Source organism: Macaca mulatta, chromosome 1 (genome assembly GCF_049350105.2).
Source record: "Macaca mulatta isolate MMU2019108-1 chromosome 1, T2T-MMU8v2.0, whole genome shotgun sequence".
In the NCBI taxonomy this organism is placed as follows: domain Eukaryota; kingdom Metazoa; phylum Chordata; class Mammalia; order Primates; family Cercopithecidae; genus Macaca; species Macaca mulatta.
The window spans coordinates 209,867,707-209,890,995 of record NC_133406.1 but is presented as its reverse complement, the minus strand read 5'-3'; the positions used below and the strand labels follow the sequence as shown (position 1 = coordinate 209,890,995).

The window sequence follows — 23,289 nt, the reverse complement described above, 5'->3', positions numbered from 1 at the left end:
CGCACCACTGAACAAAAGCAAGACTCAGTCCCCCCCAAAAAACAAAACAAAACAAAAAAACAGAAAACAAAAAAACATAACTAACAAGGCAGCTGTCTGATCCACAAACTTCTAATCTCTAAAATCATCATCTGACAAATCATATGAAAGAAAAGCATTCAGGACAATGCCTGAGAAAAGTTATGTATTAATAAATATTAATGATGGTTAGCACAGATCATTCTCCTACGAAGAGCTTTCGTTTTCCCCAAAAAGGAGGTGACCACGGACAGACAGATGACCCTATGTTAACTATGTTCCTATCATAACCATGCCAAAATGTAAACAATTTTTTAAAAAATCTAAGAAATGCTAGGCTACATTTAAGTTCATAATTGCAAATTATATGCTACATAATAAGAAATAAAATTTCAAAGCAATATTTAGTCATGGTTAACCTGACTTGGAGGGATCTTCCCCCAACAAATATCTAAACTGGAAGACACTGTGTTTGTTCTAATGCTGAATTCAATCCATCATACATTTATGGCCCCACTATGGTGACGGTAACTGTGCAACACAGAGTCAAATAACAAAGATGCCTGTCTTTTAAACATCTAGTCTCAAGGGAAAGAAAAAACACTCATAGGCTGGGCACAGTGGTTCACACCTGGAATGCCAGTACTTTGAGAGGCCAAGGGAGGAGGATTGCTTGAGCCCAGCAGTTTGACACAACACCAGCCCAGGCAACACTGGCGAGACCACCCCATCTCTACAAAAAATTTAACAATTAGCTAAGTGTGGTGGTGCACACTAGTACCCCTAGCTACTCAGGAGGCTGAGGCAGGAGGATCCAGTGAGCCCAGGAATTCAAGGTTACAGTGAACTGTATTCACACCACTGCATTCCATCCTCGGCAACAGAGTGAGATCCTGTCTCAAAAAAAAAAAAAGAGAGAGAGAGAGAGAGAAAGAGAGAAAAAAAAACTCATGTATACATCCCACAAGCAAATAAAAACAGTGCAGTAAGTAGCCAGCTAGGGCACTTCACAGGCAAACAATGGGAAAAAGAGCTTACTACAGAAGACCACAGTGTCCAATGACAGGGGCCTAAACCAATGCAGTATCTTCAGCAAACTAAAATCAGATCTGTATTGCTACAATGTATGGTGTCAGCCAATGGCAGTCAACTAGGAAGGGAACTGGGTGGTACACATGTAGAGACCTGTATGAGGCATGGTGATAGAGCCCTATACGCTCTGGGTCCCAACCCTAGTTAATCCACAGAATTATCTGGAAGCTCCTTAAAAATACTGATTTCAAGGAACAAAACACCACCACCCCCCCCACCCTGACTCCAAGTAAGTTGTAATGATCAGCCATGTTTGGTAATAACTGTAGTATGCCATATTAGGGTAGAAAAAAGGGAAATCAATAAAAGGTTTAAGCAGAAAGATGATGAGGTAAGATCTAAGTCTGAAATCATTTTCTTGAACAATTTAGAGGGGAAAAGGAAGTGAGAAAGGCAAGGAAATTAGAAATTTCCACATTAGAGACCAATAAAAGTACCTGAACTATATGATAGACTAGAGGTGGTAGGAGATCTAGGCAAGGGGAGAAATTCCCAAAATATAAATGAGCATCTGGTGGCTCCATGGATCAAAAATACATATGCAAGCGGTAGGTGATTAATTTGCCTTTGAACATTTTCAAGTCTGAGGGGCCTATGATACTGCTATGGAGAGATATTAAGCTGGTAGGTAAATGGCACTGAAAATCTGGATGATCTCCACTGGAGACACAGATTTGGGAAAGAGTATAAAGAATGCAAGCCCATCTCAAATGACTTTTCAGCAGGTGAGAAAATCCCTCATGCAGCAGAATGTCTCACCTAGTGTCGCTGCTGCAGCCAATCCAGCTGTGTAGGGGTCCGTCCCTGGGGGAGCAGCGCTGATGATGTATGGATTGGGGACAAACGCAGCGGGAGCTAAACCTGCTGAAAACATACCTGTCAGTAAAAACAAACTTGACTAAAACTGCAGCCCTATCAAATACCTACACAGTTTGGCTATTCACTTCAGGCTGTAGATAAGGAAAAAAATGAAAAAAGAGAAGACGGGACAGGTTGAGGGTAAAGAGAAATTTTAAAAAGATAACTGCTATACTAAAGATTATAATGAAATGTTTATAGAGTTAAATTTTACCTTTGGTAAAGAAATACTTAAAACTGTATATACAGTTTTAAATTCAGCATACTTTCTAAAAGATTATTAAAATTATAACAGCCTACAATAGAACAATTTTAAAGACTTATATTAAAATGGGATGAAGTATTTCTACTTAAAATAATTTTACAAACAGTTTTCATGAAATAAAATCTATGGGTATTTATAAAGATTACCATCTACAACTATACATTATCAGACCCAAGGACTTTATGCCTGGACTTCATTTATTTAGGTTGGAAGTAAGTATATTCTTCTATAGCCTATCACATTCAAGATTAGCTATCTCCTTTCTACTCAATCATGCCATTTTGACATATTAAAAAAAAAAAATTCTACTTCTACTTGTTTACACTTAATGCACTCTATTTCTAAGAGACCTTAAGAAGGTCCAGGGGGGAAGAAACATCTAGGCAGTACGATGAAAACATCGCTCAAAACTTTAACTAAACTTACAGGAAAAGGGCAAAGCTACTTTAAAACCAGTAATTATACGAGAATACTTTTAAATTTTTTCAATGCATACTGACTGGAAAATGGATTTATACTGTTTTGCTAATAAAATGAGAGGCTGATAGTCTATAGAACCACAACTTATTTAATCAATGTCATCCAAATCTTACCAAAAGAGCTAATGGTAGTCACCAATCGCTATTGTGATAAATACTTTAAATCCTGAAACAGCTGAGGTAGGGCAACGGGTGAACACTGAAGAAATCTTATGATGTGGGTCTATAAGCAATGTCAAAACTAATGTGGCTAGAGAGACAACTGGACAAAAGGAAGAGGCCACTTACTCTGTCTGAGGGATTCGTCTGAACTTTTAGAATCAGTTTAAATTACTGGGTTTCACAGCAACCAGTTATCCTAAAATGGCGGCCACACCTATCATGAAAGAGCTATGGGCTTAAGGACTTACCGATGTGCGGCTGATGAGCAGCTGCCAGTGCATACTGCTGCTGCTGAGCAGCTGTCAACTGCTGGACAGCAAGCGCATTAGGTCTTTGGAACAGCTGAGGCAAGAGGAAAAACACGGTGTGGTTAGGGAAACTGTCTTACAAAATCATTTAAAAACCTCTGACTAAAAATTTTAATAAACACTTGTTTAGGCATGATACTTTAACAACAACAAATGTTCTCATACTCTACTTCATTCCCATGGGATTAAAATGTTTCATAGTTCTATTCTCCCTGTCTCTCTTTCTTTACTTCAATTTGCTGTGCCCTGGTTCCATGAGCTGCCCACTTCACAGATTATATGTCCCCTGAACCACAAACACACTCTCTCTCACACACACACACACACACACATATGAGATATCTATATAGATATCGATACAGATACAGATATCTCATATATGTGCACGCAAAAGCCCTAAAGCTTATCAGGTCTACAGGTCTTGCCTGATCTAAGGCAAAGTTAAAAATTAGACAACTGATTTGCCACATTGCCCCTAGTGCTGAATCTCCTTTCAAGAGCCCACAAATAACTGAATTAATCCTCACCTACTCACATTTTGGAGAAGAATATGAAAAGTGTTCACTTCATCCTCCGAGCTGTCTCACTCCCAAAATGGTATTGAATAACTTCCTCAACTAGTAGCTTAGCCTAATGAGTAAATTAGACATCTGCCCAACTTTCGGGAGCTCCAGAGTTTTCTGGGATATTATTCTTTGTATATTGAAAATAAAACAGCAGAAAACAGCAGCTACTAACAAAATTTGGATTATGAGCTCACACCTAGCATACTTCTTAATTCTAAAGAAAAGAAAGCTCAAAGGCCTTAACAACACTAAGAATGTCTTATGATTAATACAAAATCAGTCATTCACTCATTAATTCAACAAATATTTATGAAACAAATGATACCTGCCAGGCACTGTGCAAGGAACTAGGGATACAACTAGTGAATGAAACAATACATAATCCTGCCCTGATGGAGATTACATTTTAGTATGAATAGTATTGGAACAAAGAAAAAGGATGCCAGTAACCTGATTTGTGGTTCACCTAAACGGGCCTCCTTCCAAGGAGTCACACTGAAGACTTCAATGATTGCTAAAATCAGACTGAAAGCACTTACTGAAGGGACCTCCCTGGATAGGACCTTCAACCTACCTGCTCTTCCTACAGGATTTTTCAACAGCTCAGCTGACATTGCTGGATGATGTATAACAGACACCATGGATCTTGAATTACAGATGTCCTCATAAAGAGACCTGATTGTTTCAGACATTAGGAGATAATGTCATTCTACCAACTCAGCTTAATCACTGTCATGACTGGACTTACTCTTATCTTAGGTGATGGAGAGATTTTATCCTGAGATTTGGCTACTCTCTACACCTCAAACATGAGGAGGCTAATTTTAGATTAAAATAAAACAAAAAGTGAATACTTTGAAGGTACCGGCCAATTTCACCTGTTAGCTCTCTAGTCTTAGTCTCTGCTTTTGGAGTATGAATGTCAAAAGTAACCATGCACAGATTTCAAAAATACTTTTTTTTTTTTTTTCCCCAAAAGTTAAAGAAAAACTTCAGTGTGATGCTGGTAAAAAGGAAACAGTATTACTAAATATCAAGTCTTAAAAAGAAATAGGGGAAATGAATCTACTGACAGACATTATCAAAACATTTGTCCTCCAGGAAGGGAGCCAGTCAAGACTATTTGGTAACAGTGTGCTTGTGATTTCTCCAAGCTGGTTTCACATTTCTGTCTTACTAAAGATGTGCTCACACAGTATTCCCTCCAACAGGAGGCAGTCCACCCAAGAGGGGCAGCCAGGAGTGGGAAAATAAGTAAAACAGTAGAAAGTTACTTTTAAATTATTTCCAAGGTTGTGAAAACATCTCATAGTTCCACTAAATATGTACTGTCTCAGGAGTGGGAAAATAAGTAAAACAGTAGAAAGTTACTTTTAAATTATTTCCAAGGTTGTGAAAACATCTCATAGTTCCACTAAATATGTACTGTCTCTTCAATGGGTTTCTGGAATTTTCTTGATCTAAAACCTTTTGCAATATTTAACATATCAGGCACTGCTTGTGCTAGCTTCTTCTCTCTACCCTTCTTCGCCCTACTGAAAACAAAAGAATTCATTTCATTCAACAGACGTTTTTTGAGCACCTATTATTAGGTAGGTGCTGTGACATGGAACTGGGGAAATAAAGACAGAATGCTCAGAACACAACTCTTAAGGGTATCTCGATTTATTAACCAAAAACAGTAGTCCACTGCCATTCCATCTGACTTAACCTCACTGCATATATTTTTGTTTGTTTGAATAGTCGAAGTCTTACTCTGTCTGTCACCCAGGCTTAAATGCAGTGACATAATCATGGCTCACTATAGCCACAAACCCCTGGGCTCAAGCAATCCTCTTGCCTCAGCCTCCAAGTAGCTGCACGTGCCACCACGCCTGGCCAATTTTTTTTTTTTTTTTTTAACTTTTTTGTAGAGATGAAGTTGCTCAGGCTGGTCTGGAACTCCTGGGCTCAAATGATCCTTCCACTTTGGCCTCCCAAAGGGCTGAAATTACAGGTGTGAGCCACCACACCTGGGCTATATATTTTTTAAATATTACATGTAAGTCATTTTATGTATGTGTACTGTATCTGTAAATATACATGGAAATACATGGCATGTGGGAATACCACAAAAGTAATCATTCCACGTAACATTAGCTTGTGGTTGGTTTTCATCATATTAAAACATTTTGAAAGCAGGAACTACTTTTAACTAAAAGTAAACAAGCCTTACAAGAGACCCCATACAGCCTATGTTTGAGAGCTGATTAATATCTTAGTAATTATGGTGAATAGAAAAGGATTTTCTTGAGACCATTTTGCAGTAAACAACTTAACAAAAGTAAATTGTACATCTATAGCAGACAGATTTGATTACAGAATAGATTACAGCAATTTTGGTACATTCTCTTTATGTAAATGGTGCAATATTAACTGGAAATACAGAGTATTCAAAACAAATTGGGTAATTGGCAAGTGACAGATTCCAAAGGATCCTGAAAAACTCACATAAATGCCATCTGCGGGGCGAAGCATTGAGCTCTACTAACATTTTCATGTTTTTCACAAAGCAGGCGAATATTCCATAACTGAGAAACAAAATACTGTGAGAGTTGGGGGAAATGCTTAAAGGTCAGTATAATGATAAATGTGAAGCTGTTAATTATAATTCACTTGGGTAGATTTCACAAGTTGTTCAAGAGTCTGAATGCTGGGGAAAATGGATCATCTACTTCAAGCATATCAAGGTTCCTAATAAATACTGAAGGCACAGTTTAAGAAGTAGACAAGCTGGTTTGCCTCCTTTCTCTGTCACTTACTATATTAAAAATACTCTATAGGGCTCTTATTCCAGAAAGGAATCCAGGCAGCCAAAAACACCCAATATAGTGACTGACATGTAGTTGGCATCTTATAAAAGACAGCTACTAGTATTATTACTGTTGTTGTTATCGACAGCAGTTGCTTACATAAAAAATTATGGCATTTTCTAAATCTGGAGGAGTAATGTCTAAATAAGGAGTCAGTAAATGCAAAAGACTACTCAGCCCCACTCCCCTGCCGGCCACAATAAAATGTACTGCCAGCCCTGACTTTTTTTTCTTTTTTTTTTTACCAGTTTGAGACTATATACATAGCAGACAAGGGTTAAGAGCACTGACTCTGGAGCCAAACAGCCTTGGTTTCTATCTTAGCTCACCAGTGACTTGCTATGTCACCTCTGGCACATCGTTTAATCTCTCTGTGCCTCATTCTCCTCTTCTCTTTAATATGATGATAAAGATATATGTAACACGGCAGGTTGCCGTGGGGATTAAAATTAACACATGTAAAGTATTTATAAAAGTCCTTTATGTGTGATGTTCTTTCTGATGAATGGGGAGGGCACCCCCAACAGACTCAGCCCTTCTGAGAGTCACCCTTTACAGTTCCTTCCCAGAGCCAGGCAGCCCAAGCAGACCAAGAGCAGAGGGCGGGACTCCTCCTAGTCTGTATTAAGAGTCAAAATTGGCCAGGCACAGTGGCTCACACCTTTAAAGCTAGCACTCTGGGAGGCCGAGGCAGGTGGATCACCTGAAGTCAGAAGTTCGAGACCAGTCTGACCAATATGGAGAAACCCCATCTCTACTAAAAATACAAAATTAGCCGGGAGTGGTGGTGCACACCTGTAACCCCAGAATTACACCTGTAATTCCCCCAATCCGGAGGCTGAGGCAGAAGAATCGCTTGAACCTGGGAGGTGGAGGCTGAGGTAAGCCGAGATCACCATTGCACTCCAGCCTAAGCAACAAGAATGAAACCCCGTCTCCAAAAAAAAAAAAAAAAGAGTCAAAATCTCACTGCACCAGGACCACCAGCTGCTATCAGTGGGTCACAAAGATAACAGTAAAGAAAGAAAACCATTTTTGTTTTAATGGATGAGTGCTTTCTGCATTATACTACTTTAAGAAAAAGCTATGTAGTTGAATTTGAAGGTGAGACAACTCCACCTATTAGAAGGCTCTGCATTTCTAACACAAAGTCCAAAGGAAACGGCCTGAGGCTAGAAACCAAAATAATAGCTATTTGCATTGCTTGTGTTAGATGACCTTCAAACAAGTCCCTAAACTTCACTGTTTTTTCTTTTTTCTTTCTTTTTTTTTTTTTTGAGACAGACAGAGTCTCGCTCTGTCCCTGAGGCTGGAGTGCAGTAGTGCGATCTTGGCTCACCGCAACCTCTGCCTCCCGGGTTCAAGCGATTCTCCTGTCTGAGCCTCTAGAGTAGGTGGGATTACAGGCTTGTGCCACCACACCTGGCTAATTTTTGTATTTTTACTAGAGATGGGGTTTCACCATGTTGGCCAGGTTGATCTCAAACTCCTGACCTTGGGTGATCCGCCAGCCTCAGCCTCCCAAAAGTGTTGGGATTACAGGCATGAGCCACCGTGCTTGGCCTCTTATGTCTAAAAATAAAATAGCTGCCCTACCTCATGGGGTTGTTTTCAGAGTTCACAGAGAAAATCCCTTCAAGACAGTAAAAGCACTATATCAATGATGGGATTCTAAAATTTTAAGAAAAAGGTTTATTTTGGAGTCATTCCTCGGCATATGAAATTTGTGAAATCTTATTACTGTTTGAAGCTTCTAGATCAAAGCCCAGTTTATACCAGGTTATTTGAACTACTACAATGATCAATTAATGATTACAAAGATTTTTGGTAGGCGCATACAAATTAAACTATGTTGCTAAACTAAAAAAAAATCATCATCATCATCTTCATCATCATCATCTGTGCATTTCTTTGGCAGATAAAGAATCTGATTCCAAAACAAATGAGGTCCTAGGGAAAAACAAAACACATCCCTCCACTAAGTATATTAATACCTTTTGAGAAAAACTTCACCATAAGTAAAATTTGAACAAAGTCAAATAACAATAGAGGTAAGCTTCAACTGATCAATTACTAGTCACTCTTTGTCAGTTAACTATACACATGACACTTGATAGAATAATCATTTGTAAATTAATAGTTGAGCCTATTAAATACCTACATCGAAAGTATATACACACTTGGCCTCACGAGAATGACATTTAATCACACTGTCAAACTTTTAACAACACATGCCGATTTCCACTCCCCTCTGACTGTAGTCGTGCAGGAATGAATACCACACTTCAACTTTCATTTTCAGAATCTGAATCTTTGTTAAAATTCATGCTTAACAGATGACAGTTTTGGTACAACAGTGTCCAATTTTGTAAAACATACTACATTAGGCTATTTTTAGATTAACTGAACTCTAAATAAAGAACATCAACAATACAATTAATTAATTCTACACTGATATAATCCTGGCTTTGGTTTGTGCCATGTTTGTAATATAATACAACCTGGTAACAATTTTTTTTTTTTAAGACGGAGTCTCACTCTGTCGCCCAGGGTGGAGCGTGGTGGCATGATCTCAGCTCGCTGCAACCTCCGCCTCCCGGGTTCAGGCTATTCTCCTGCCTCAGCCTCCCAAGTAGCTGGGCGTGCTACTTTTTGTATTTTTACACGTCCGGCTAATTTTTGTATTTTTAGTAGAGAGGGGGTTTCACCATATTGGCCAGGCTGCTCTCGAGCTCCTGACCTCGTGATCTGCCTGCCTCGGCCTCCCAAAGTGCTGAGATTACAGGTGTGAGCCACTGTGCCTGGCCAAAACCTAGTAATAATTTTCTAAACTGCATTTAAGGAAAGAAACAGGCAACTGTATAGCATTTTGTAAAAAATAAATACTGCTCCAACATCGCAGTACAAAATGGTATGAACACATTATGCATGAACTGCTCACAGCTGTTTTCCAGGATTAAGAAGACAATGAAGTGAATTTGAGACAAAGGAAGAACACTTCAGAAATAACGAGCATTTCAAGCTGACAAAATACTCCAAATCAGAGGTTCTGAACCCAAGGTATTTGTACTCGGGTGGGTAATACTGCATCTTTATCTCATGCACATCCACCTGAAATTTAGCATGTTCTTCAATTAAGATTGTAGACAACAAACTACATTAACTTTAGCAATACACCTGTGACATTATCACAAACAGAACTCAAATATACGTTCATGTTACTTTACAGTTGTTAGAGATATTTCAAAATCTTGCTCATGCTCATTATGACAGCTAGTACATCTACTTCTATTTCATGCATCATATCATAAATAAATACATAATTAACTTTGTTTTTAAATATGACAGCTATTTTTATACCACTGGTTTCCTTTGTAATCCTGCTTTATACATTTTAAACATTATTCTGAGAAGTAGTCCACATGGTTCACCTATTAAAGAAGTTCATGGCACACACAAAAACAAACAAAAAAGAATTAGAAACTCCCACTCTTATAAATAAACCTTAAAAGGGTTAAATTCAGAGTGATTAACAGTGACCAGACAACCAACTAACTAATCAAAATCCTGTGTCACAGCTAACAAGAACTAAGTTTGCAATGAATTAAATGAAAATTACCTTTTCCCTATTTGCAGGCTGCTCCATGTCATCTATCTCATTACAGGCTGGTAATAAGTTTGATGAAACCAGCTTATTACACCAAATCAAAGCCAAGATTGAAAGAAAATAGAACAAAAGAGGGAATTACTTATTTTGCCAACCTCCAAACCAGATTCCTATTCTAAAAAATCACAAATAAAGCAAATCTACCATTTGCAGCAAACAACTCTAAACCAAGAAAAATGATCACCTTTGTTGCTTATTTCAGAAAGCCAAGATAAAAAGAGCAGAATGTACAGAAAAATATGTACTGCACTAGATCTCTGGTTCAATCCTCACAATCAGCAGTACCGTCTGAGACTTCCAGCTGGTTCTCAAGGCGTCCAGGACCTGGACTCAATTTTCAAAGGCACCTGTACCTCCTTGTCCTCTTCTACCCTCAACTTCTACTCCCTTCAGCATAGGCCCACACCGTGGTCATTCCCAGCTCCACACCTCTGCTCTGACCTGCAACAAAATGTATTCTACCTGTCCTTCAAGTCAGTTGCATGCAACCTTTGTCCTCACTGAGCCCTCCCCTTGTCTGATAGGATTCAGAATCCACCAATTTAGTGCTTAGTTCCCCAAATGTTCCACTACTGTTTCATTCAGAACCTAAGGTTCCTAGAAGAACACAACAGTCAACAGTTAACTGAATAATAAGAGTAAAAGAACATCTCAAACTGCTGCTAAACTCACATTAACCACAAAAAAACTAAACTAAAACAATTAAGTCATTCCTCCTTTAAAGTGTCTTTTCATTTCCTATAGTGAATACAGCATAAGACTCACAACACCATCTCTTCAACCTCTCTAGTTATTTTTCTTCAACCTAAACCACCAACCAGACTGACTACTTCTACATTATCTACTAGTGAACACATACCTGTTTTACTATTTCCTCCACTAGAATTCTCACCTTCTTCCTATATAAATAAGTCTTTCACGGCACAGCTATAGAACCACCTCCTCTGGCCAGGCGTTGTGGCTCATGCCTGTAATGTCAGCACTTTGGGAGATCGAGGCGGGCAGATCACCTGAGGCCAGGAGTTCAAAACCAGCCCAGCCAATAAAGCGAAACCCCATCTCTATTAAAACTACAAAAATCAGCCAGGCACGGTGGTGGGTGTCTGTAATCCCAGCTACTCAGGAGGCTGAAGCAGGAGAATTGCTTGAACCCAGGAGACAGAAGCTGCAGTGAACCAAGATCGTACCATGGTACTCCAGCCTGAGCAACAAAGTGAGACTCTGTCTCCGGAAAAAAAAAAAAAAAAAAAAAAAAAAACCACCTCTTCCACAAGTTCTTCCCTTCCGCAAGAGACCAGAAACCAGAGTACACTCTCCATAGTCGTAGGGTTCCAAGGATATGGGCATAAATGGTCTCATCACTTGTCATTGAGTACTTCCAAGCACAAGTTAAATGATAAAATGAGTCACAATGACTAACCTGAGAGCAAATCAAGAGGAGGAAAGGGAATCAGACTCTATTCAAGAAAGATATGGTTGGCTACAAAGAACAAAAGATATGAACAGAAGGTTGTATCTGTAGAACACAGATCTGTGATCTCCCTGAAGTTACCTACAAAACTGAGTGTCAGAGAATTAATGTACATTTTTCTCATGAGACCATGGTTTCTGATCAGATGACAACAGAGTGAACCTTAAAAGATTAAGTTCTGATCCAAGAACTAACTTTCCTGGATATAATACAGTATAGTTATTTGTACATAAGGCGTAAGCTGGATCCAAAGAACACACATATTAGAAAACATGGTAGTTCTCAGAGAGTAGCCTCCAGACCTCCTGAAAGGCTAGTTTCAAATTTTAATTTTGGGAAGAATATTACATACAGAGGATGCACTGAGATATTGTAATAGGGATGGGGGAAAGTCCCCTGAAACCTTGTTCTGCTAAAGCAATGCAGAGGAAACGGGATACGGTTCAGTCTTTGCCCTCAAGGAGCTTACAACCTGGCAAGGACTATTAGACAAGTAATTACAACACAAGACAAAACATGGTAACACCTTCTCTTAAAGGAAACACAAAATGCTATGGAGTTCAAGGGAGGCAGACATGACAGCTTTTTGGTTTGGAGACTAAAAAAGGAACGTGACAGTACTGAACCTTGACAAATGAGGTGGATTTAAATTAAAAATGAAAAGTGGAATAAAATGTAATGAAAACCAAAAGGGTAAGGAATAAAATGTAAGAAATAAACACCAATTTCCAATAGAAAAGGAATCCTTCCTTCTTGACAACTAGTAGCTCTTATACAGGAACACTGAAAGATTGAGGGTCTTAAAGATACTAGGAGGCTTACGCCAGTGGTTCCCAGGTATGCTATTAGGGCCCCCAAGACAAGAATGTATAAAACAAACTACTCAGAAAAGAATTATGGCCCACGAGACAAAACACCACTCACATCATGACAATCGTATGTCTGTGTAAAAATGCCTCTATGTTGCAACAACCAAGACATGCATAGGAAACCTGAATCCAACAAGAGATTAACTTTCATAATAATGTTTACTTTCAAAAACTGCTGAGATATATGGTGAGGGCACCCTTGGTTTTTTATTTTTGAATAAGTGGTAGCTACGATGTAATCATGTTAACTACTTGTGGCTACACAGAAGTACATTTCTGTTCAAGTTCTCATAATTGTCCAGCCTCCAAAAATTGGTAAAATTATTTTGAAACCAAAGATCAATAAACCAAAAAAGAATCTCGACTCTAATTATGAAATGAAGAACAGTTTAAAAAAAAAAAAAAGAAAGAACCATATATTTTTGTTTGTAAGAAATCTGAGACACACTCTTCTTAAAAAACACAGAAAGGGTTAGACTGCATTACACTGGGAATGGAAGCTAAGAACCAAAACTGGCCGTAAAGAAGAGAAAAAAAGCACAGAAAGTCAATTCACATGGGGAGGCGGGCATACCTACTAAGAACTGCATGGAGAAGAGTGTACACTTTTAGTTTACTCGCTCTGAAAGATATTTTGTTAATTTAATCTTATATGAATATGCACAGTCACACAATCCCTTAAAGGTATTTATTGTTCTTAAACCACAAAGGAGACTTAAATTAAAGGAAAACTTCATATGTTAAACTTTTTACTCTATCAATCAAAATTAATTTAGTGTCAGCTATTTATGACAATAAAGGTACAACATGTCATAACTAATCTCCAAAGACCATAAGCAAATTTCCCTACATAGAATTTCTCAACTTCAAAATGAGATGCTAACCTTTCAAACGTAGAAGTCTGTATTAACCATCTATTACGAACCTACTAAAGAGTAACAGAAATTCACAGTCAAACTGCTTCCACCACAAGAGAGAACTTATACTTAGCAAGATTGGGAAACTAGTAGCCCCTCTTTTGTAGTTCAGACAGCTGACCTTTCTTTAAAAATAAAATAAAATAAACACAGAGATCAGTTAACCCTAGAGGTAGTCCTACATGTCTTCAAAAATAGAAGGTAGACATACGACATCTTCAGGGACTTATGAATTTAAAAAAAAAAAAAAAAAAAAAGCCAAGCAATTTCACGGTCGAGTTGAAGTTGAATGATTTGTGTGTGTGGTTTCCTCTGATCACATTCTAATACTTTTGAAAGATGCCAAATCTTTATCTATGTTATCTGGAGTAACTCGTTTAACTCTAAGACACAACCGGTAAGATGACCTGGCACTACACTCCTGACAGCGGTGGATAGTAGAGTTTACTATTTTAAAAACAAAACAAATCAACAGCATCACAACCACATAAATCTTCAGAGAGATTAATTTAGCACCCAAGAGGGTTGTGTTACAAGAGGCAACACTACCTCATCCATTCCCCAGCTACTGAGGAGAGATAAGAGCCAAAGGAAGTACATATAGAGCAGGGTGGCCTCTTGCCAGTGACCTCAGCATAGGCACCAGCTTCATGAGGGGACTCTGTAAACCTACATCACTAACAGGTTCATAAGGGCTAGCTATGGATAGCCTGAAACAATGCCACCTCCTCCCCCATTCCCCCTTCCTTAATTACTTGAACAACGTGCTGGCTGGAGGGAGAGTAGAGAGGATGACAGAGACACACACAGTACCTGTTGTTGAGAATTGTAGTCAAAAAGTCCCACAGTTGCTGCTGCTGAGTCCACAGGTACCTGCGTGCCTGAATAATCAAACTGAAGAGGCTCCATGCCCACATGTTCCATGGGGTCCAAGGGGACACTCTGGGACTCCATGTTGGAGAAATCCTCCACAGGCTTGGCACCATTGGTGCTGGTCAGCTGGGCTAAGCCCTCAGAACCATTCTGGTTTGGACCCAGAAGATCCACTTCATTAGCAGAGTTCTGGCAATTACCAGGGGTACGGCTAAACAGAGAAAGTAAAGGGCATTAAACCTTATTTTCAGTGGGGAGGGACTACAGCAACCCAAGTTTAAGGACAATATCCTCAACATAACTCATTATCAACAGTATTTAAAACTATTTCTATAAAACAACCAGAGATACTTTACAGTGCTTACAGGGTTACATCTTCTAAACTGATGCTTCTATTGCTGGCAATTCCATGTAATTCACCCCTTAAATTCACATTAATTGCTATTAATTTACATCCCTTCACCAAGGGGGCCGAGTTTGAGGAAAACTGAAATGAAGTGGAAAAATCACTGTCTATGGCATCTATGAAAGCAGATCCTAAAATGCAGGTAGCAAAATATGTCCCATCAAAATGCAACATTTACTCTTTAAATACAGAGACAATGGAAAAAGTTGGTTTCTGGGGAAAATTCCACAACTCAGTGATTCTAAAAAGTTTTTATGTTCCTGGCATATTTGTGAGGAAAAAAAGAAAATGAAAAAAGTTTTTACATATCGTTGGTATTACTGACCAATGCTAAAACTAACTCCCCTTCTGAGAAACCAAAAGAAGCAGACTATTCCAAAGCAGTACAAGATAAACTCTTTATCTAGGCTATGCCCCTGTTAAGGAGACAATTCTAAGAATTAAAAGTAATGTGAAGATGTAGTTTGTCATCCAAACCATCTTTTATCTTAGGACATGCCTAAGATAAAAAAAAAAGGGGGGGGGCACTATTGATAATTATTGTGGGACACAAGGTTCTGGGTAACCCAGGGTCTACCATCACCTTATATAAAAGGACTTCAGGATTATATGATCCAAAATCAGACCAATATATAATATTATATTATTAGGAGACTGTAGCCTATGGCAACATTCAATGCCATTCTTCTCCACTTTCACCCCCCCACCCCCCAAAAATCCTGTAGTCCAGTAGCTGGTACATAGTAAAGATATTATTCTGGTTCCTTCTCTTTCTTTCTCTCACACACACACACTCACCACCACCACCACCAGCCCCCATTTAATAATACAACAAAATACTGCTATAGGCTGCTGGATATTCAAGGTGGAGAGGACACCTGAACTCATCTGAAAGACCTTAGGTAAGTATTTATTACCCTGTGCCTTAAATTTCTTCCAAAGATTGTAATTTAGGCCGGGCATGGTGGCTCATGCCTGTAATCTCAGCACTTTGGGAGGCCAAGGCAGGCACTTGAGCTCAGGAGTTCAAGACCAGCCTAGGCAATATGGCGAAACCCCGTCTCTACAAAAGATATAAAAATTAGCCAGGCATGGTGGTGCGTGGCTGTAGTCCCAGCTACTCGGGAGGCTGAGGTGGGAAGATTGCTTGAACCCAGGAAGTGGCAGCTGCAGTGAGCTTCATGTCACTGCACTCCAGCCTGGGTAAGAGAGTGAGACCCTGTCTCCAAAAACTAAATAAATAATTTTAAAAATGTTTAACATTGTAATTATTCACACATGCAACATAACGATAATTAGATTAGGAATACGAAACAACTAATATTTGTCCTACAACGATGGTGCAAAATACACTTTCATTTTTACTTTGGCAGACATTAGAATAAGCAAAGGGGGGTGTGTGTGTGTGTGTGTGTGTGTGTGATTGTGCGCGCGCGCACGCACACATTAGCTTTACACTGATATTAAAATTACTCAAAATTAAATTCTCTACCTGTACTATCACACTGGAGATTTGAAAAAAATCCTCTACCTGTATATAACTGGACAAAGATTTTTATAGATTTTTCAAGAAGAATACGTGCCAACTGTGGAAGATAAATATACATTATTTTAATACTGTGTAAGTTAAATAATAGGGTAAAACCTGTAAATTAATCATGACCAGAGATGGGATGAGAGGCATCTGCAGAAGAGATATGATTAAGAACAAATCATTTAAGCTGCATCTCTGGTTCTTCAAAATGAGGAAAATGATACCTGGTCCACCTACCTCAAAAGGAGCTCATGAGACTCAGATGAGATAATGCACAAGTTCTCAACTGTTTCTCCCTCTAAATCACCAGAGGGATATGACATACTCCATTAGTAACCATAGCTCTCTAATACAGTAACTTGGGAGAAACTTAAGAAAGGTCTGAAGGCATCTATCCTAGGTGATTTTAATATTTGAGAATCACTGAAATAGTCTTCTCTGGAATCCTTCTTCAAATTTTAGAGTTCTATGCGAATGCAAAATCTACCATTTTGGCAATGCTTTAGGCATTGACAACTTTTACAAAATTCCACCTCACCAGTTAATTTACAATCTTTGTAGCATAGCCTACACTAGATTGGATTCTTAAAAAGAAAACATGAGGAGGGGAAGAAAACGAAAATCAAAGTAAAACTAAATCAAAACAAACAAAACCCCATAGCCCACATTCAAAAATCAGAAGTGTAAAACATACAAACCTAAAATCTTTGACGTCTGCATCAATCCCATTCTGCACTGGTAAACCATTGGTCTTGTCCATCACATCACCCTCCTCCTTCAAATCTCCTAGCTTATCTCCATCAAACGTACCCTTGTTCTTCTTTTCACCTTTGTCGTTTTCATCACTGTCTGCATCCCTTGGGCCCTGTTTAAAAAATAGCTTCAGCTTCACTAATCGTCATCAACTAATAATAATGGGCAACCGTTGTGGGCACCAGACTATACTAGATGCTACTCAGAAGAGGATGGTGTTGTGCCCTTTTACACATTACAATCTAATTAACAAACAACACAGAGGCAGGAACACTGCAGAAGGTCTTGCCAAATGGGGGAGACAGACATACATTTATGTTACAGAGTTCAGAACAGTCTTACTATATCCAATGTCCCATCAGCCCATTTTCTTCCTTCCTTTTTTTTCTTCCTACCCAAAGCCCAGCCATAACTCTGTAGCTCTTGGTCAAGTTCTCTACTCCCAAACCTAACTCTACATAATAGCATGACTCTTAATAAGCCCCAGGTATGACAGCTAATAGCACAGAAAAAAAAAATTATTATGCCTGTAAAAAGAATTTCATACTTCTCCACTGCACTATGTAAATTCCTCCCTTACTTCTAAATATTGAGCCAAGTGTGGTCTGACATCATATCAACTCAATTATTCTGTACCTGATCTTGGGATATATGCCCTGTCAATTTGCGTCACCTCCCAGCTCTACCCTATAAGCCTCACAGGTATGCATCAACAATTCTCTGATGACCCTTAAGTTTTTTAACGCCTCAAAACAAGTTAACTCTAACTATGAGATTCTTTCACCAAAAGTACTCTAATAACTATCTTCTACCATCTACCGGTAACAAAGATTATTCATGAGATCTTTAAGTGGGAGTATGTTAAATTGAAGCATTTGACACAAGAGAATTTCTGTCTCAAGTGTTTCAAACTACAAAGCTTGAAACACTGGGCCTAAAAGAATTTAGTGCTAGACATGTCATGTTTATGTCCTGCCTTCTACAGAAATTAAGTCTATCTCCTCTTACCAACATCCCAAGTTAAGCCCTGGACATATAAAGTACATGTACCTTGGTTTCCAAAAGAAAAGATTTGGTATAGTGACTGGACATAGTACAAAGAGATTTGCAGAACCTTACATCAAAGGGTTAAGTGTTTAACCTTTGTTTTTGCAAAACTAGAGGGAAACAGCCTTGCTTTTCCCCACCACTGACTCCTAGTTTAAGGAAGAGAAATGCACATGGACCAAGTTCAAGTTCCTGGTACAAGGCAAGATCCACTCAATAGAAGATCGGAGTGGCTGCAAAGCATTTCCAGTCACCAAAACCAAATGTCAATGGGGAGAAATCAACAATGGAGGACACAGCAGCCGACACTCAGTTATAAATAGACTGACTGTGGATGGGCCTGTAGATGCAAAACCAACAGACGCCCTTAAGAGATCACTGGTCCAGAAAGGCTGACATTCTTAAACCTTTCAACTACTACTTTAGAGTCCATTTTACTTCTGAAGTTATTCTCTGTTCAAATGTGATACAGAAAAAGATAATATAAAAAAGGAACAAATATGACAAGGAACTGAGAAAGGATATACAACTTAGCTTCATGCGGCATCAAGACAGTAAATCACAGCTTTGATTTGGCCATTGAGATGTGCCTTTCAGAATACAATCTTTAAAGTATGTGGCTGTTATTGATTCAAAAGGACTGAACGATAGCCAATTATGCACCACATTGAGATTCCCCAAAGCTGAGATGGGAATATGATAGGGTTCTAAAGACAAAAAGATCTTTTAAAATATCCAAAGGCAATAGCTTCCTCCATACCCGCAGAGGCAAAACTGACTAAAGCTGTGTATTCATTTTTATATCCCTAGCCCTGACTGCAGTGCCTGCTAAAAGTTCAATAAATATGATGAAGAAAATTAAAAGGAACAAAAAAATCCTGCAAAACTGAACTGTTAAAATAAGAATGATCTTCCTGTTGTCTTTACCATCATTAAATAAGAGTCCTGGGGGTGGTAATATGGTCTAGATGACAACTCTGCCTGAATCAGAAACCATTAATGTCAACAGCAAAAGAATATTACAAGAATCATCCCACTGCCTAGCCTAAGTCATCTTCTTCCATAAGTCTACAAATCAAATCACTGGCTCAGAAGAAACAGTTCAGCTCCAATTTCTCAAAAGGAGTTCAAAAGGTCTGTAGGCAAAAATGGACAGAAAGGGCCAGGCACGGGGACTCACACCTGTAATCCCAGCACTTTGGAAGGGCCAGGCAGGATCACTTGAGGTCAGGAGTTTGAGACCAGCCTGGCTAACATGGTGAAACCCTGTCTCCACTAAAAATACAAAAATTAGGCAGCACCTGTAATCCCAGCTACTCAGGAGGCAGAGGCAGCACAATCGCTTGAACCCAAGAGGCAGAGGTTGGAGTGAGCTGAGATTGCGCCATTGCACTCCAGCCTAGGCAACAAGAGTAAAACTCTTTTATTTATTTATTTATTTTTAAAAAGGAGGGGAAAGAAAGGAGGATAAAGCAGCAGTAGGAAGTTTCAACAAGCAAGACAGCTGGTTGCAGGGGATGTGCACTAGTCAAATCAATGCTCTGCATTATCTTTTCTCAGGGGCTCTTCACAAGGGCTTTACTGAGAACCTGCTCAGCTCATCTATAAGCTGACTGGCCTGCAATCTCTTTTGTGTTGTTGTTGTTGTTTTTTAAGACAGAATCTTGCTCTGTTGCCCAGGCTGGATTGCAGTGGTGCGATCTCAGCTCACTGAAACCTCCGCCTCCCAGGTTCAAGTGATCCTCCTGCCTCAGCCTCCCCAGCAGCTGAGATTACAGGCATGCGCCACCATGCCTGGCCTGGCCTGAAATCTTGACCACTAAGTTGCACTCTAAGTCACTAATTTACATTCTCAGTTCATACTGCCATGGGACAGATTTTCAAATATTTCCCTGCAATGTGCTGCATTTTACCAATATCGTACAAGCCATTCCTACAAAATACCTGGTTTTCTACTCTGAATAAACTATTGATGCCTAACCAAAATAGTAGATTCCTTCTTTTAGAGGGTTGGAGACCCAAGGGAATTTTCTAATTCTTGATCTAGGTAAGTGTTATATGGGTGTTTTGATTTTGAGGAAATTCAAGAAGATGAACATTTATGGCTCGTACACTTCTCTGAACATAGGTCATATTTCAATAGAGAGTTTACTTAAAAGAAGAAAAAAAAAAAACAAGAAATCAACAATGGCCCTCCATAAAAACAGGTGGCAGAAGTCTGACTTCTGAGTAAAAACAAAAGCACAAATAGGAAACCATTCTGTCAAAAGTCTACTATTAAGAGATGGTATCAGCTGCATGCAGTGGTTCATGCCTGTAATCCTAGCACTTTGGGAGGCAGAAGCAGAAGGATCTAGGTTGAGGCCCAGAGTTCAAGGCAAGCCTGGGCAACACAGAGGAGACGCCGTTTCTACAAAAAAGTTTAAAAAAAAATTAGCTAGGCGAGGTAGCATGCGCCTGTAGTCCTTGTTACTAAGGAGACTGAGGCAGGAAGACCACTTGAGCTCAGGGGTTCAAAGCTGCAGTGAGCTGTGGGGCGGGCACCTGTTCTACTCCAAGAATAAATAAAATAAAGGATATGAAAAGAAAATAAAAATAAAAGACCTGACTGATATTTTGAGCTCTCCTATTATTCTAAAAGTTGCTCTCCTGAAGTCTGAGATTCCTACGGGGAATACTACCAAAAATTTACAGTGAATGCTAAAAACAAAATATGCACTACCAATGCACTCCAGTCTGGGGACAAAGTGAGACCCTGTCTTTATTTCATTAATAGACAGCAGTATCAGGTTCAAGATACTTAAAATGGTATCTTAAAAACATAAAGACCCTAGAGACAATAGGAAAGGTATAAATGGGCTGTTAAGTTTTATGAAAATTTTACACTTCTGAAAAATATTTAAGATAAACTATTCACAGCTATGTGATTTTTTTTTTTTTTTTTTTTTTTTTTTTTTGCAATCCTCCCACCTTAGCCTCCCAAGCAGCTATGACTACAGGTGCACATACCATGCCTGGCTGATTTTTATATTTTTTGTACAGATGGGGTCTTGCTATGTTTCACAGGCTAAATTCAAACTCCTAGGTTCAAGTGATGGGCCTCCTTCCTCAGTCTCCCAAAGCTCTGGGATTACAAGTGTGAGCCATAACACCTAGCCCAGTCTTTTAAAAAGTAGTGAACTCGCTAGGCGCAGTAGCTCACGCCTGTAATCCCAGCACTTTGGGAGACCGAGGCAGGTGGATCATCTGAGGTCAGGAGTTCAAGACCACCCTGGCAACATGGTGAAACTCCATCTCTACTAAAAATACAAACATTAGCCAGACGTGGTAGCGCACACCTGTAATCCCAGCTACTCGGGAGGCTGAGGCAGGACAATCGCTTGAACCCAAGAGGTGGAAGTTGCAGTGAGCCAAGATCGTACCACCGCACTCCAGCCAGGGTGACAGAGCAAGACTCTGTCTCAAAAAAAAAAAAAAAGTACTGAACCAGGGTACACAGAACCTACATTCTATCTCAACTGTTAACACTTACTGGTCACAGGACTTTGGACAGGTTATTCAATCTCTCAGACTTTGTTTACTATGAATAACAATGAAATAATGCATGTGTAAAAGTTTTATAAAGATAAGCCATTTTACACAAATGTAATATAATAGTAGTAATAGACGCACTGGGATGGTATTTCTTATGTAACACTATACACAACATCAAGAATAAAAATCTTAAATGTCCCAATTAAGTGGTTTAAATCTCAAATACAAGTATATAGCCAATATGGCCCTCCCAGGGGCACTGTCATTTTCACAAAGCAGTGGTTCTATGATTAAGGTTAAGCAACTCAATCTTTTTCAAATTCACAGGTGGCTGAGCCCACCCTCTGCACCAGAGATTGATCTGATTGGTATGTAGAGGTTCCTGCAAATGTTGTGAAAAGCTTCTGCTCAAATAGCTCTGATAAGTATCCACAACTAAGAACCAAGGTAATTAAATTCAACATAAGCATCAGAAAGGCATAGTTTGTGATCTGCTTTTTTATTACATATTATCTAGGACATACAGTACTGGAAAAGTCTATTAGCTAAATGAATAAATGAAAAAGGCTTAACAGAATCTTTTAATTATGGGCTTTCTTTAGCTGAATGTTAACCCAAAGCTATAGTGCTCAAATACAAACTTCAGTAAAATGCTCAAATTTCAAGTGGCCTGGCCCAATTAAAATCTCAAGAGTGGAACCAAGATGGGTGCTGAGAGATCCCATACCTACAGAAAGGCAGAGAAATTGCTAAATATCAAAGAACTGGCAGAAAAGCAGATGGAGTTAGGACTACATATTGTTGAGGTCAGAATCCATGCACTTATGGCTCAGCTTCCTCAAAAGACTCACATAAAGGGGGGAATACTTCCTAATATATCTATTCTGAATGAAATCAGAAGATTTCAAATCTATTTACTACTCTTACTGCAGTGATCTTAAAAGAAAGCTTCACACAGCAGAAGTCATATTTAATGGGATTAGTAATTTTCCTCCCTTCTTTCTACAAAGAAGTATTTTATACCTGCTTGACACACTGAGTCCAAAAACTGTAACAGTGTTAACTAAAACATTGGTTTCTCCTGCACACACTTACCCATTTTCACAAAATGCCAAATAACTGAAATGTCTAATTCCTTTAAAGTACATCAATGCCAAGCTCTACTGGTAATTCAAATTTTCAAATATAAATTAGCTGGCTGTGGTGATGCATGCACTCCTGTAGTCCCAGCTACTTGGGAGGCTGAGGCACAAGAATCACTTGAACCCAGGAAGTGGAAGTTGCAGTGAGCTAAGATCACACCATTGCCTTCCAGCCCAGGCGACAGAAAGAGACTGTCTCAAAAAAATTTTAAAAAAAATTTTTTTTCAAATATTAAAAATTGTAAGTTTGAAACTGCTAGCCACGTGAAATACTTCTTAATTTAACATATTAAATCTGATCCTTTTTTGAGGATTTCTACTCACAAACAATGCCAGTATGGCACAGTAGAAAGCAATATAGCTAAAAACTGAAATTAGAACAAAGTTTGAATTCAGTCCCCCACTTCCCCTCTAAAGACTCATTTTTCTCATCTATAAATTAATAGAGACAATAGTATCTACCTCAAAGTGTTGTT

The 23,289-nt window shown here is 38.9% G+C and overlaps 1 protein-coding gene across 50 annotated transcripts in view; it reads right to left on the bottom strand.

The window, feature by feature from the left end:
- Window positions 1-23,289, bottom strand: part of PUM1 (pumilio RNA binding family member 1) — a 136,549-nt gene that overhangs the window by 46,274 nt on the left and 66,986 nt on the right. For 24 of the 50 annotated variants that reach the window (XM_077964896.1, XM_028836902.2, XM_028836937.2 and 21 more), the window contains 4 exons: window positions 17,036-17,202; window positions 14,338-14,608; window positions 3,123-3,216; window positions 1,870-1,974 (listed from right to left, as the gene is read on the bottom strand). In XM_077964896.1, the coding sequence (XP_077821022.1) occupies window positions 1,870-1,974; window positions 3,123-3,216; window positions 14,338-14,608; window positions 17,036-17,202 (637 nt within the window). Of the gene's footprint in view, window positions 1-1,869; window positions 1,987-3,122; window positions 3,217-14,337; window positions 14,609-17,035; window positions 17,203-23,289 lie in introns of all 50 variants that reach the window. The other 26 variants (XM_015133640.3, XM_015133646.3, XM_077964939.1 and 23 more) reach the window with 2 other exon arrangements.